Below are 16205 nucleotides of genomic sequence, written 5' to 3' on the forward strand. Positions count from 1 at the left end.
TGACCTCCTGTCGCAGCTTCACAGACGAGGTCTAGGCACAGAAGGAAACCGGTGAGCAACCTGTCAAATCCAAAAAGCTGGGGGGAAAAACATTGATAAGTGGCTGTAAACAAGCCAGTAATGATTTTAATTGCCTCCCCCGCCGCTGCGTCTCGGGTCTGCTCAGCACTGACAGATCCGATATTTGGTAAAGGCGCGTGGCTGCGGGTTTACAGTGGGTTCCCGACCCGCTGAGGAAAAGAAACACTTTCCCTCCCGACCCGCCACCGATCGCGCCTGCTGACCCTCCCCTCCACCCCCCCCCCCCGCAAAAAATCCAGCCCTTAGATTCTTCTGTGAGTGAAATGAGAGACCAAGGGTGCAGCTGCCAGCCTAAGTTCAGAACCATGTGTACACTACTGCTCCTGCCTGGACAGAACTCTAACTGTTCTCATACAATAGCAAAATACTGCGGATGCTGGAAATCTGAAATAACAACAGAAAATGCTGGAAATACTCAGCAGGCCAGGCAGCATCGTGGGGAGAGAAACACACACTTAATTCTGTACCAGATCACAAATACATCAGGGTTCATGTGTAAGCCATTTGTAAAATGGCATTCAATGGGACTTTGTGATATATTTATGATTTACCCTTGAAGGAATCCAGTTCAGCACTGCTGGGAGGCTAAGTATTTATTGAAAGTTAATGGTGGCTTACACTCAGTGTTAAACTGGTGAAGCTGTAATAGTAGTTTCATAACAATATAATATAAATGTAAGATACCAGAAGAAGTATAGTACATTTAATGGGACATCAAAGTGATGGTTGAACATGGCATTTGTGGATTAAAAGCAGGGATAACTGAAGCTCTATTAAAAAGGGACAGGGTGGGAAATGTGACTGGATCAAAGATGTCTGGCTCTATAATGTAAAAATTAAAACCAGTTGTTAAATTATTTTAGATCATAAGCTCACAAGATACCATCAACAATCGTGTTTTCTTCAATCCAATATTGCATTTCTTTTTCAGATTTTTTTATGGTTTAAAAAAAAACTGCAGAATTTTACTGAAGATGATCTCCCGATGGTTTAACAAGTGTATCCAGTGGCCACCATGCAGACCAGTAGTGAACTGGGTTCAATCCTCAGTGTTGAATTAGCTGATCTCGGGTGGGGTGGTAGTAGGGGTGCTACAATTGGCCTCAGGGTTACTTCAGGGTTAGGGGAAAGAAAAAGTAGCAACGGTTCCTACTCCTGATCACTATCTAGCAACCCTTGCTGAAAGAGTGTGTTTGGTCAAGATTGGGCTTGGCTGTAACATGACCATGCTCCCCCCTCTCCATTGTTAAATAACCTGCCAACACTCACTACCTGGACTACCACATGACGAATGGTTGTGGGGGCGAGGTACCAGGGGGTAACTGATGCCCATGGAATTGTACCCTACAAGGAACCAACAGCTTCGAGAGAGGAGATGAAGAACATTGACATGAATTTTTTTTTTGAGTGGAGCAGTAACTTTAAAATGATGAATTAAACATTAAATTAGAGCAGATTTGATTTTGGCAGATTGTAGTTTACGTGGAACAAGATAGAATCTGTCAAACCACCTCCCCTCCTTACTGACACTGTTGAAGAGTTTTACTCATTGATCTTTATCCATATTTATTTGTTTTACTGTTAAATGACATTTAGATCAACCTTATAAAAAATGTAAACTGTGTAGAGATAAATATTCACTTGGGAATTATAAGGGTAGATTTTATAAATTAGCTCTCCCGGTGCAGAGACCCATGTATTAGTAGCACAAATCAGAGTGTCAGGCGCAGAGGCTCGTACACTCTTATTGCAGCCTGGCCGATTTTTCCAGCCATTCATTTTAATGAATGGAAAATCAGGTGGGCTGCAAAATGGGCATGCTAAACTGTGATATTCTGATTGGTGCTCCCAGTACAGGAACCTCGGCACTGGGAGAGAAGGCTAATCCGTAAAATCTATCCCCTTGACTGTTGTTTTGATTTTGAGCTTTTGTTGCATTGAGAACTGTCGTGAATGGAAATTTACAGAAGAATTCCATTTCCTAAGGGTACTTATGCTACTGTAATTGGCAGCTGTTTATCTATTACATTTGTAGATTTCTCGAAATGAGAAGCAATGGAAAAACTGGTTTGATAAAGATGCTCCAGAAGAGGAGGAGCTTATGCCTGATGGTTACCATCAATCTCTGGATTGTTTTCGTAAGCTTTTACTAGTCCGATCCTGGTGTCCTGACAGAACAATTGCACAGGTAGAGCTTTTGGAAATAAAAACGGGTCTAATAACTTCCTTCAATAATAACCATCACTTTGAAGTAGAATTACATAGAAATTATATCACGGAAGCAGGCTATTCCACCCAATTAATGTTGGTGTTTACCCTCCACACAAGCAGTAGTCCTAATCATAGAGTAATAACGGCACAGAAGGAGGCCATTCAGCCCATTGAGTTCGTGCCAGCTCTCCATAGAGCAATCCAGTCAGTCCCAGTCCCATTCCCCCGCTCTATCCCCGTAGCCCTGTAAGTTTATTTCACTCAAGTGCCTATCCAGTCTCCCCTTGAAAACATTGAGTGACTCCGCTTCCATCACTTCCATCAGCAGCGAGTTCCAGGTCCTCACCACTTGCTGCGTAAAAATGTTTTTCCTCACATCCCCCCTGTATCTTTTGCCCAAAAACTTAAATCTGTGTCCCCTAGTCCTTGTACCATCAACTAGTGGGAACTAGCCTTTCCCCGTCTAGCCTATCCAAACCCGTCATAATCTTGTACACCTCTATCAAATCACCCCTCAACCTCCTTTGCTCTAATGAAAAGGAATCCAGCTTCTCCAACCTGTCCTTGTAGCCAAGATCCCCCATCCCCGGAACCATTCTGGTAAATCTCCTCTGCACCCTCTCAAGAGCCTTCACATCCTTTCTAAAGTGTGGTGATCAGAACCGGACCCAATACTCCAGTTGTGGCCTAACCAGCGCTTTATAAAGGTTCAGCATAACTTCTCTACTTTTATACTCAATACCTCTATTTATAAAGCCCAAGATCCCCATATGCTTTGCTAACCACTCTCTCAATATGTCCTGCTACCTTCAGGGACCTCTGCACATTAACTTCCAGGTCCCTCTGTCCCTGCACACTCTTTAAAACTGTGCCATTAAGTGTATATTGCCTCTCCCCATTCCTTCTGCCAAAATGCATCACCTCACACGTCTCTGTATTAAATTCTATCTGCCACTTGTCTGCCCATTCTGCTAGCCTTTCTATGTCCTGTTGCAGTCGATTGGTTGAAGGGATAATTACGAGCCCTAGCCCCTTTAGGGCTAACCCAGATCAGGCGTATTCCTCAGACGTTCACTTTCAACTAAAGTTTGAGGTAGCCGAATCCTAAAGACGCTTAATTGGGTCTAAAGGTCCGGACTATCTCTCCCTAAAGGAAAGGAACAACCTGAAAAGGTTACCGTCCTCCAGATAGCACTTTTAATAAGTTTAGCTAGACTGTAACATTCCGGATATTATGAGGGTCTGGAAAACTCCCCCAGAATTCTGCAACTCCTCACCAAAGAGCGTACAGAGATTGAGTTCGCGAGTTTGATACAGAAGTATTATGTGAGACAATTCTAAAAATAGATTTATTAAAGAACCGACATATAATTTACAATTGGTGAGTCAATCGCAACATTAACAGTTCCAAAAAAAGAAAGCTTTACAATTCTATTATCAGAGAACCTACTCTCAAATCTTAACTTCGTTACAGTTTTACCGTTCTTAATTTTATTCAGGATATCCACCAAAATCAAATACAGTACCTTTGATCCCCGTGGTACAAAGAGTTAGAGACTTACAGAGCTGGCTCCAAAGCCGAGAATTGCTTTGCCCCCTTAAGCGAGTCTATTATCCTATTTGAGAGTTCAATATTTATACCCTTTTCCAGTGGTAGTTCCTTTAAGGTTTTCTGCTGATGTAAGCTAATTATCTCTAGTCATTTTTCTGCTGACCCCTGCAGTTCTTACAGTGACCTCAGCTGGTAGCACTACAGAACCATGTCTCTCCTCTAGGTGTTCTAAATTTATCATAAAAAACAGTGTAACAGCAGATGCGCTTTACTTGGTATCATTTTTATGAAGGCAGATGTTTGTTACTTTTATGTGCTCCTTTATGAGGTGTAAATTAGAACACCTTATACAGGGTGAACTATTGTCTTGTTCCCAAAGGTTCAGACTTCAGGAGCCTTTAACCTTTTGTTTCAATAAGGTTATTGATTCACTGTCAACAACTTATCTTATCTCAATAGCCAGAATGCTATCACAGCTTTTTCATAGTTCGGTTTCTAGATTTCCAGACCCAGTTTGTCATGTTTTAATAAGGCCAGAATTCTTTCATAGAATGGTGTATTTTTCTGAATAGGTTATATGGCTTATTCCTTCACATGGTATCATTCTCAGTGTTTGCCACACCCCCTAAGTCAAATTTAGAAATTCTACTCTGTATTCCAATATCCAGGTCATTTATATATATCAAAAAAAGCAGTGGCCCCTTGGGGAACACCACTGTCTACCATCCTCCAATCTGAAAAACAGACATTTACCACAACTGTCTGTTTTCTGTCCTTAAGCCAATTCATTATCCAAGCTGCCACTGACCCATCTTTCCCATGATCCTCAATTTTGTTAACCAGCCTTCTATGTGGTTCTTTGTCAAACGCCTTCCAAAAATCCATGTAGACAACATCCATTGCATTCCCTTCATCAATCCTCCCTGTTACTTCATCAAAAAATTCCATTAGATTAGTCAACTACGATCTGCCTTTTACAAATCTGTGTTGGCTCTCCTTAATTAGCTTAAACCTCTCCAAGTGCCCGTTAATTTTTTTCCTTGATTATTGTTTCAAAAACTTTACCCACCACTGATGTTAAACTGTAGTTACTAGGATTGTCTTTACAGCCTTTCTTGAACAATGGTGCCACATTTGCCACTTTCCAATCCTCAGGCACCTCCCCCGCATCTAGGGAAGATTGGAAAATTATGGCAAGCCCTTCTGCTATCTCCTCCCCCAATTCCCTTAGCAACCTGGGATGCAAGCCATCTGGACCAGGCGACTTATCCACTCTAAGCATACCCAGTCTTTCTAGTACATCCTGTCTATCAATTTTCACCCCTTCCATTGCTTCTACCTTTTCTACTTCTACCGATATTTTGTCAGCATCCACCTCCTTAATAAACACCAATGCAAACTACTCATTGAATATTCTAGCCTTGCCCTGCGCCTCTAAGCATATATCACATTCTTTGTCTCTAATAGGCCCCACCCCGCCTCTTACTACCCGCTTACTGTTTACATGCCGGTAGAAGAATTTTGGGTTCCCTTTTATATTAACTGCCATTCTACTCTCATATTCTCTCTTTGCCAATCTTATTAGAATTATTTACTATGCCTCCTATTTTGGTATCATCTCCAAATTTGGACGCCACTCCTTCTAGCCCTACTCCCCAAAGCCTTTCCACCATCTACAAAGCACAAGTAAGGAGTGTGATGGAATGCTCTCCACTTGCCTGGATGAGTGCAGCTCCAACAACACTCAAGAAGCTCGACACTGTCCAGGACAATGCTTGATGGCACCCCATCCACCACCTTAAACATTCACTCCCTCCACCACTGGTGTACCGTGGCTGCAGTGTGTACCATCTACAAGATGCACTGCAGCAACTCGCCAAGGCTTCTTCAACAGCACCTCCCAAACCCACGACCTTTTCCACCTAGAAGGACAAGGACAGCAGACGCATGGGAACACCACTACCTCCAAGTTCCCCTCCAAGTCACACACCATCCTGACTTAGAAGTATATCGCCAATCCTTCATCGTCGCTGGGTCAAAATCCTGGAACTCCCTCCCTAACAGCACTGTGGGATTACCATCACCACATGGACTGCAGTGGTTCAAGAAGGCAGCTCACCACCACCTTCTCAAGGGCAACTAGGGATGGGCAATAAATGCCCACATCCCATAACCGAATAAAAAAAAATACAAATCAGTGAACAGATGAGGTCCCAGAACAGAAGCCCTGTGAGAAACCGCAACCCACTTCCAAACACTCTGAGAAACTCCCACTTGCTGTTTCCTCCCTTCTAATCACTTTTTAATCCAATTTGCTACCCTCTCCCTAACTCCACACCTTTTAATCTTTTCCAACAGTCGCCAGTGTAATACCTTGTCAAAAGCTTTCTGAAAGTCCATGCACTCATTTCCCATATCTGTCAAGTTCTCAAAGCACTTATCCCTACCAATGTCTGCTTATACCTTTACTACCTCACTATCCTCTCCTCTCAGAGCTCCCACCTCACATTTAATAATCCTCATTTTACTAATATGCAAGTAAAATACCTTACTGTTTTTAATTTTTTTTGAGATTCTCTCCTCATACTCCTTCCTTGCTTTTATGGTTCCTTTCTTAACCTTTTATTTTCTCATATTCTGTAATTTTATTATACCTATAGGCCTCATCTTCGGTTTTAGATTGTTTCCGACCTCTTTATTTATCCACAGCATTCTGAAGCTTGAAGTATCCTATTTCACTGGTATATATTTATTGTACAACTTTGCATTTCTTTAAAAAAAATAACCCATTGTTAATTTGCAGTTCTGTGTGCCAATTTGTCTTTCTACCTTACCTCAGTAAGCTCACTCCTCACCGTTCTAAAACACTCTCATGTTTTTGTGCTAACCTTTTCCCTTTCTATTTGAACCTTAAACCATATCATATTATGGTTACAACTCTCGAGGTGCTCATCCACATTTAACACATCTACTGGATCAATTTTATTGCTCATAACTAGATCTAGCAATGCTTCTCCCCTTGTAGGCATACTGCGTGAGGAGGGAGTCCTGCACACATTTTCGGAATTCCATTCCCATTGCCTTGGAGGCGGTGCAACCAAGGTTCACTTGATTGATTCCTGGGATGAGAGGGCTGTCCTATGATGAGAGATTGTGTAGAATGGGCCTATACTCTCGGGAGTTTAGAAGAATGAGAGGTGATCTCATTGAAACATACAAGATTCTGAAGGGGATTGACAGGGTAGATGCTGAGAGGTTGTTTCCCCTGGCTGAAGTGTCCAGAACTAGGGGGCATAGTCTCAGGATAAGGGGTCAGCCATTTGACTGAGATGAGGATGAATTTCTTCACTCAGAGGGTTGTGAATCTTTGGAATTCTCTGCCCGAGAGGGCTGTGAATGCTCAGTCTTTGAGTATATTCAAGGCTGAGATAGATAGATTTTTGGGCTCTAGGGGAATCAAGGGATATGGAGATTGGGCAGGAAAGCGGGGTTGAAGTCAATGATCAACCATGATCTTATTGAATGGTGGAGCAGGCTCAAGGGGCCGTATGGCCTACTCCTGCTCTTACTTCTTATGTTCTTTTCTCCATTTACTCCCTCCCTATCCCAATCAATGAGTGGGTAATTTAAATCGCCTGGAACGATAATTTTGTTATTCCTACTCATCTCCCTGATCTGTTGACAGATTCCATCTTCTATTTCCCTCTCACAATTAGAGAGTCTGCAGTGCAGCCCCACTAATATAACAATCCCTTTATTTTCTTCAATCTCTAACCATACTGACTCTGTCTAAACCTCTTTTTTGTGTACATCAGTCCTCTCTACACTATGCATTTGCTCCTTCACCAATATTGCCACTTCTTTTCCTTTCTTACCTATTCTGTCTCTCCTAAAAGCATTCTAACACAATTATGTTTATTTATCACTCCTGCCTAGTTTGCAACCAAGTTTCTGTTTGTGCTATTAAATCTATTTTTTCTGTGACATAATCACTTCTAACTCACCCAGTTTATTTCCCAAACTCTGAGCATTGCAATATTTGCACTTTATCGGGGTGGGGGGCACTTCCAATCTCCTATTACTACTACATACCTAACTGAATTGCCAGTATGCCCCCGCCTGATCCCGTTGAAACCCATTTGATAGTCCTGCTTTCATCCTCCCCACAGGAAGCCAGTGCTTCACACTGGTTGGAGAGGGCAATCTGGATGTTCATGCTCTAGCCTATCCCTCCTTGCTTTCCTGACATGTGGGGAGTCACCACTTCTTCCTCTACCACTGCCAGCTCCCTGTCTCTTAGTGTGGTGACTGCCTCTGAAACGCTTGTTCTAGAAACTTTTCTCCTTCTCTGATATGTTGAATTGTCTCCAATTCCACCTCAGGTTCTGAGATCATAAACTGAAATAATCTCAGTTGGATGTTCAATTCCCGCAGATGTGTTTGTCTGTGTTAACATCTGCGGCTTGAAACTCCCACATTTTGCAGGAATTGCACATCACTGCCCCTCCTGTGATGCCATTCTTAAAACTTCATATATTCTGTAAATAACAGAACTGTTGATGGCCCAATTCTCCAATTTGAAAGAAGGAGTCACGCCTAATGAATCGCTTTTGAAATTCACTCGTTGTTAGGTAGGCAAACGGAGAAGCCTAGATTATGTGGAATGGGGCTTGAACCCACATCCTTCTGGTTCAGAGGCAAGGGTGAAAATGCTACCAACTGAGCCAAGCTGACAGCAATTATAGGTGTAACTGTTTCTTAAAGTTGGTGACCTCACTGCCTCCTTGACTGAGCTCAGGTAACTACATAGGATGACCTTGTTTCTCTGTGTGGCTCAGTGCCCATTTACCCAATGGACTATCAGAGAGCCAACAGTTTAACAGGGTGATCTTCACACAATTCCATTGCTTTTGTATTCAGATACAGTAAGAACTGCAGAAATGTTTTCACTCAGCTACAGGGTATTGGTGAGGCCACACCTGGAATACTGCGTGCAGTTTTGGTTTCCAGGAGATGAGGGGGTTGACTTATGAGGAAAGGTTGAGTAGGTTGGGCCTCTACTCATTGGAATTCAGAAGAATGAGAGGCGATCTTGTAGTGTCCGTGTGTTGATAAAGACACTGAAGACAGGAGTTGGTTCATAGGTATTTACTAAGCAAAGTCTGGGGGGGGGTTCTAACGGATATACACAATATACAGGCTTATATAGCCTGAGTGGCAATTACCGGCATTACAGCACACCTGGGGCTCTTAAAGGCACATACACTACAATTCCTCCCCTTTTAGCTAACCAGTACATCATATTTTAAGTAATTATTAATTACATGTTAGAAGAAAAATAATATACACATTGCTGTTGACTGTATAAGTCAGTCTCTCAGGAGGCTTCCTGACTCGGTCCGGATAACGCCTCGGGGGTGTAGTAGTTTCTGGTGGTGTAGTAGGTTCTTTTGGCAAGGCTGATTCGGCTTGAATGCCAGTGTCGGGTTCATCGGGTTCCAGTATCACCGGATCGGAGGTAGATATGGGTATCCCTACTTCATCGTTAGACGTATAGAGTTGTGGTGTAGGTTGTCCCTTTTCGGATGACTTTATGATTTGGTCAGCATGGCGCCTTATTATGCTTTCTCCGATGTCCACGGTATACATCAGTGGTCCTAGTCATGTGCAGATAGTTCCAGGCTGCCATTTCTCGGTACGGTAGTCCCGGGCCAAAACTTGTTGACCTATCTGGAAGGTTCTAGTTGGCCTTTCATTCATGCCTTGAAACTGCCAGTTCTCCACGTCCCTTCTGATGTTGGGCTTGACCAAATCCAGCCGGCATCTTAGGTTTCTATTGAAGAACATCATGGCGGGAGTTTGGTTGGTAACCATATGTGTTGCATTCCTGTATGCGAATAAGAAGTTATCCACCTTTTGCTGAAGTTTTATGTCTTCATTACCCATGGCCTTTATGGCCTTCTTGAAGGTCTGGACAAACCTTTCAGCCAATCCATTGGTGGCGGGATGGTATGGGGCGGACGTGTAGTGCTTAACCCCATTGTTTTTTAAGAACTTTCTGAATTCTTCGGACACAAATTGCGGTCCATTATCAGAACATATCTGTTCCGGCAGCCCATTCCTGGCAAATATGGTCCTTAATACTGTGATGTTTTTTTCCGTGGTGGTGGAGGACATCTTTATTACCTCCGGCCACTTGGAGTGTGTATCAACCGCGATTAAGAACATTGAGTCCATAAATGGACCAGCAAAGTCGATGTGCACCCTTTGCCAGGGAGATGAGGGCCACTCCCATGGATGTAGAGGGGCTTGTGGTAGAGCGTTTTGGACCTTCTGGCATCCGAGACAGCTCTTGGTCATTTCTTCGATGTCTCCATCGATACCTGGCCACCATACAAACGCCCTAGCTAGGTTCTTCATTTTCACTCCACCCAGATGCCCCTCGTGAAGCTCCTTTAGCACTTTATCCTGGAGTTTGGGTGGAATCACCACTCTGGATCCACACATCAAGGTTCCTCGGCACACTGACAGCTGTTCTCTTCTTTGCGAGAATGCTGGCAACAGTGGTTCGCCATGTGCTGGCTATCCCTTCACTGTTAAATCGTAGACCCGTGAGAGAGTCGGGTCATTTCTCGTCTCCCTTTCAATGGCAGAATTTGTTACTGGTAGACATTCCACTATGGTAGAGTGGAACATCTCTACTGGGTCTACTGTAGGTGCCTCTTCTACCGTTGGCAACGGTAGGCGCGATAAACCGTCAGCATTCCCATGCTGTTTTGATCCTTTGTATTCTATGTTGTATTGGTGTGCCCCTAGAAAAAGGGACCACCTCTGTAGCCTTTGCGCTGTCATAATGGGAACACCCTTTTTAGGGTTGAATATGGAGATGAGGGGTTGATGGTCAGCCAACAAGGTAAATTTTTGTCCGTGTAGGTAATGGTTGAATTTCTTCACTCCCCATACCAGGCTGAGTGCTTCCCTGTCGATTTGGGCATAGTTACGCTCAGCTGAGTTTAATGAGCGTGACGCAAAAGCTATCGGCCGTTCTGAGCCATCAGGGAATTTATGGGATAATACTGCTCCTATGCCGTAAGGGGATGCATCGCACGCCAGTCTGATTGGCAGTGATGGGTTGTAATGAGCCAAAACTTCTTCGGATGTGATTAAGTCTTTGCATTTATGGAAGGCACATTTACAGTCTTCGTTCCATTTCCAAATCACTCCTGTTTGTAGAAGTTCATTAAGAGGGTGTAGAAGAGTTGATAAGTTCGGTAAAAATTTATGATAGTAATTTATTAATCCCAGGAACGACCTTAATTGTGAAACATTTTCAGGTGCTGGGGCTTTTACGACCGCTTCAATTTTTTCAGGTGACTTATGCAACCCTTCATTATTAATTATGTGGCCACAATATGATATCTGATTTTGGAAAAATTCGCACTTGGGGCGATTTGCTCGTAGGCCCCGTTCTTTCAGCCTAGTGAGCAACTGCTCCAAATTGGCAAGGAGCTCGTTGTCGTTTTCTCCTGTTACAAGGATGTCGTCTAGGTAGCATTGAGTCCCCGGAATCCCTTGCAGGACTTGCTCCAAAGCTCTTTGCCAGATAGCTGGAGCTGATGCTACTCCAAAAACCAGTCGATTGTACTGGTACAGGCCTTTGTGTGTGTTTATCGTGAGATACTTTTTAGAGGCCTCCTCAACTTCCATCTGTAGATATGCCTGTGCCAAGTCAATTTTGGTGAAACGTTTCCCTCCGGATAGTGAGGCGAAAATATCTTCTATCCTCGGAAGAGGATACTGTACTGTGTGAAGGACTGGGTTTACAGTCACCTTGAAGTTTCCACAGATGCGAATTTTTCTCTGTTCTTCAGATTTATCATTATTCAATGCTTTTTTCATGACTGGAACGATGGGTGTTGCCCACTCGCTCCAATCTATTTTGGATAATACGCCTGCTTTTTCCAAATTCTCCAGCTCTGCCTCGACTGCTGGACGTATTGCGTATGGCACCGGTCTTGCCTTAAAAAATTTGGGAATTGCTGCATCTTCCACTTTTATTGAGGCGGTGATGCCTTTCAAGGTTCCTAGTTTCTCTTGAAACACTTCTTTGGCATTGGCCAAGATGTCTTTTAATCGTTCAGGTATGATGTCATCATTGTTTTTTTTCTTACTGGTCACCGTCAGTGCCTGAATGGAGTGCCAGTCTAAACGTATCTTTCTGATCCATTCACGTCCCAACAACGGTGGACCACCATCTTGTAGAATGTATAAATACAACTTTTGTATTTCTTTGCCGTTGTATACAACAGGCACCCTTATTTTTCCATTGGGGTATACTTTCTGCCCCGTATATGTTTTTAAGATAATGGATGTGTCTTTTAGAGGTATATGCGAAAATAGCCTCTCGTAATCCCGTCGATTTATTACGGTTAGAGCTGATCCTGTATCTAGCTCCATTTTAACTGGGGACCCTGCTATCGTGAGGGTAACCCAAATGGTTTGGTAATCATCTTTGGCAAGTACATTATGTAATTTGAGACAGCTTAGTCTCTTGTTTTCGGAGTCGCTATCGCTTTTCTGGTCTTCGGAGCTACTGTTCATCATCATTTGTACCTTCCTGTACTTTCCTTTATTGATTTTTTTTTTTCTGCCTGTGGATTTATTTTGTCCAGATCGGCATACCCGTGCAATGTGTCCAATCTTTCCGCATTGCCTGCATGCTTTGTCCTTGAACCAGCAGTCCTTCTGGTTATGGGTGGATCTGCCGCAGCGATAACACCTTTCGAAACCCTGTGTCATTTCATGGGTGTCAAAGTCCTGTGTCTTTTGTTGTATCTCTGCAGCTCCTCTTGCTGCTGCTTTGTATGATACAGCCATACTGAAAGCTTTGTCCAATGTTAAATCTTTTTCAGAAAGCAGCCTTTTTTGTGTTCCTTCACTTAAGAGACCGCAAACAAATTTGTCTCGAAGATAATCTGATAGCCCTGCCCCGAATTGGCAGTACTTTGATAGCTTTCTTAATTCGGTTAGGTAATCAGCGTTACTTTCATTCTTGTGTTGATTTCTCTTGAAGAATTTGAATCGTTCCGCTATCAGCAGCGGTGTTGGGTTTAAGTGCTCCTGCAGGGTATCAACAATTTCTTTAAAATTCTTGTCCTTTGGTTTGGCTGGAGTGATTAAATTTCGTAACAGCCCGTATGCCTTTGCGCCCTTTAGGTTCAGCAGTACTGAAGCTTTTTTTTCATCTTCTATTCCATTTGCAGTGCAATATACCTCTACTCTTTCCACGTATGTGGTCCAATCCTCTATTTCGCTATCAAAAGCATCAATATTGCCAGACTTAGGCATTTCAGAAAAGATATGGCGCTTCCCGCGCTTTTCTGTCTTTTCTGCAGCAAAGACATGGCGCTTCCCGCGGTTTCCCGCCGCTGCTGCCGATGACAATGCTGTTTCCCGCGGTTTCTGTTCTTTTTTTTCCTATTTATTTACAGTTGGAGACTCGTTCCTGCCGGACTTTCTCTCCAGGTCTGAACGCTGGCCTGCTTGCCGCGCCAGCCGTCTCCCGAGTGTTCCCTCCCAGTCCGTTATTGCTTGCCTCCGATTTCGCTGCCTGTCTCAGCTGTAGAGCCAGCCGCTGGAGCCCCAGCCTGACGCCCAGGAAGGATTAGCGCAGTACCTGCCACCAGCTTGGCCAGCTGGTGAAACCACAGCTTCTCTCACTTTTTTGAGTCTTCTGGACGCCCGAGGAATCGATGTCCTTGAGGTGCTGCCGAATTGCAGGTAAGTCCGTTTCCACTTCGTCGCCACTGTAGTGTCCGTGTGTTGATAAAGACACTGAAGACAGGAGTTGGTTCATAGGTGTTTACTAAGCAAAGTCTGGGGGTGGTCCTAACGGATATACACATTATACAGGCTTATATAGCCCGAGTGGCAATTACCGGCATTACAGCACACCTGGCTCTTAAAGGCACATACACTACAGATCTTATCGAAACATATAAGATTGTGAGGGGGCTTGATCGGGTGGATGCGGGGAGGATGTTTCCACTGATGGGTGAGACTAGAACTAGGGGGCATAATCTAAGAATAAGGGGCTGCACTTTCAAAACTGAGATGAGGAGAAACTTCTTCACTCAGAGGGTAGTAAATCTATGGAATTTGCTACCCCAGAGAGCTGTGGAAGTTGCAACATTAAATAAATTTAAAATGGAGATAGACAGTTTCCTAGCAGATAAGGGAATTAGGGGTTACGGGTGTTGTGTCGGTACCTTTCTACCTAGACACAATTTAGGACTCAGAACTCAGAGATTCAAACATGAAGTGCTTTATTGGAAGGAAGTTCTGGCAAGTTCCGAACAAAGAGAGCTAAACTTAACAGAGAACACCCAACCATTTATCTCCTGTGACAGCGCCACCAAAGGTGGGAGGCGAACACAAAATACATAACAACAGGGAGAGGGCAGGGAAGTGGACGTGAGTCTCGATTCGGCTCAGCCATGATCCTATTGAATGGCGGAGCAGGCCCGAGGGGCCGTATGGCCTACTCCTGCTCCTGCTTCTTATGTTCTTATTTTGAATTTTTTATGAATATTTAATGCCAGATATATTCACAAAATAGATACAAAATATTTGCCTTTTAAAATCAAAAGCTCCAATAATTATTTTTGTACATCTAGGCCCGTAAATATATCATCGATTCTATGGGCGAAAAGTATGCGGAAGGCGTTATCCTGGATCTTGAAAAAAGCTGGGCGGAATCTGACCCCAGGACCCCTCTCATCTGTTTCCTCTCCATGGGTTCCGATCCGACAGACCGCATCATTGCCCTCGGAAAGAGACTGAAAATTGAGACGCGCTACGTTTCCATGGGTCAGGGCCAAGAGACACATGCACGCAGATTGCTGCAGCAGACCATGTCAAGTGTAAGAGGATTATCAGTCACCAATTTATGTAAAAATCTGTTCCATACAGAAGCTGAGATTTGAGTGGTCAAAGACAGTACATTTATCTATGTTCCCTTTAAATTGGGGATTCAGTTCAGTTAACATGTTTCTTTGAGACCTTGCAGTTTTATAGTACAAGGGTCTTTAGAAGAATCTATCAGTTGTGGAAGTCTGAACCCCATTCTGTGTCAGTGTAGTGCCATAGCACATTGAAACATCAACATGAGATGCTCCTGAGAATTGGATATACTCTCAATCTCTTTTACTGGATAAGCTCTTGGTCTCAGCAACTTAATGAATAGAGTTGCCAAATAGAGGCCAGGGACTAATCAATAAAGAGAGATGGAAAAATCAGAATGAGAGTCAACTTGGGGACATTAGTGTAAAAATCCCAAATTCTCATATAAAGTGAAGAGTAAATTACTACATATTCCCACCTTTAAATAATAACTGTGCTCTTTGTTGGTATTTAAATTCATATGCAATGAATTTAATTGACTTTGGGGATTCATTTTTAGGGAGGTTGGGCATTACTGCAGAACTGCCACCTAGGACTGGATTTCATGGATGAATTGATGGACACAATTACAGAAACTGAAACTATTCAGGACTCATTCCGACTGTGGATAACAACTGAGGTCCACAGGCTCTTCCCTATTACTCTGCTGCAAATGTCGATAAAGTTTACCAATGAACCACCACAGGGATTAAAAGCTGGTCTGAAACGTACTTACACAGGTAGAAAAGTCATTTTCTAGATAAGTATGTGCAGTAATTTTATGTGTTAATGGCTTCCCATGTGAGCATGCAGACACAGACTGGGTTCAAACCTGAAGAAAGTTTTAAAATTACTTTCCCCCCCCCTTTAATTTTCTCCCCTCCTCTCTTCTGAAGGCGCTGACTCTGCTGGTAGATAGTTCCAACAGCTCTGGCTGCCCTCCTGGCACCTCACCTAAGTCACCATTCTTCCTTTGCGAGCCTTGACAGTGAGTGTCAGCAGGATATTCAAACATGGGGAGAGAAGGGTTATTGTATCCCAATCGTGTCCTCACCCAATGTCCACACACACATCTCTCCATCAGGAGTCACTAGATCGATAGTGATCAGGAGCAGTAACCCTGTCTCATTTTAAAATTTAAATAGTCTTTGTTAATCCAGGAATTGTACAAAAATTGCATTGAGAGTTCTTTTTTTAATTAAGTCTGTCCAAATTAATTATTTGTGTAGAATGAAGTACAAATTATTGGAATTTGAACTGGAAGTGCGCAATCTGGTATCCATTTTTCATATTTGAACAAACCTTTATAATGGAGTGAGACAGGAGACTATCTGCAGTGTTTCCAGCATAGGATAATTTAACACAGTAAGGCAGTTCAGACTAGAATGTAACAGAATACTGCCCTAATTTCATATGAAGA

General features: G+C 43.2%; 1 protein-coding gene across 1 annotated transcript in view; it reads left to right on the forward strand.

Annotated features, from left to right (window-relative positions):
• Positions 1-16205, forward strand: part of LOC147116426 (dynein axonemal heavy chain 5-like) — a 345860-nt gene that overhangs the window by 307150 nt on the left and 22505 nt on the right. Inside the window, exons 66-68 of the mRNA XM_085992043.1 lie at positions 2117-2269; positions 14521-14766; positions 15306-15525. Of these exons, the coding sequence (XP_085848169.1) occupies positions 2117-2269; positions 14521-14766; positions 15306-15525 (619 nt within the window). The remainder of the gene's footprint in view (positions 1-2116; positions 2270-14520; positions 14767-15305; positions 15526-16205) is intronic.

This window comes from Somniosus microcephalus, chromosome 6, assembly GCF_052327205.1.
Source record: "Somniosus microcephalus isolate GS21.2 chromosome 6, FLI_Smic_1.0, whole genome shotgun sequence".
Taxonomy (NCBI): domain Eukaryota; kingdom Metazoa; phylum Chordata; class Chondrichthyes; order Squaliformes; family Somniosidae; genus Somniosus; species Somniosus microcephalus.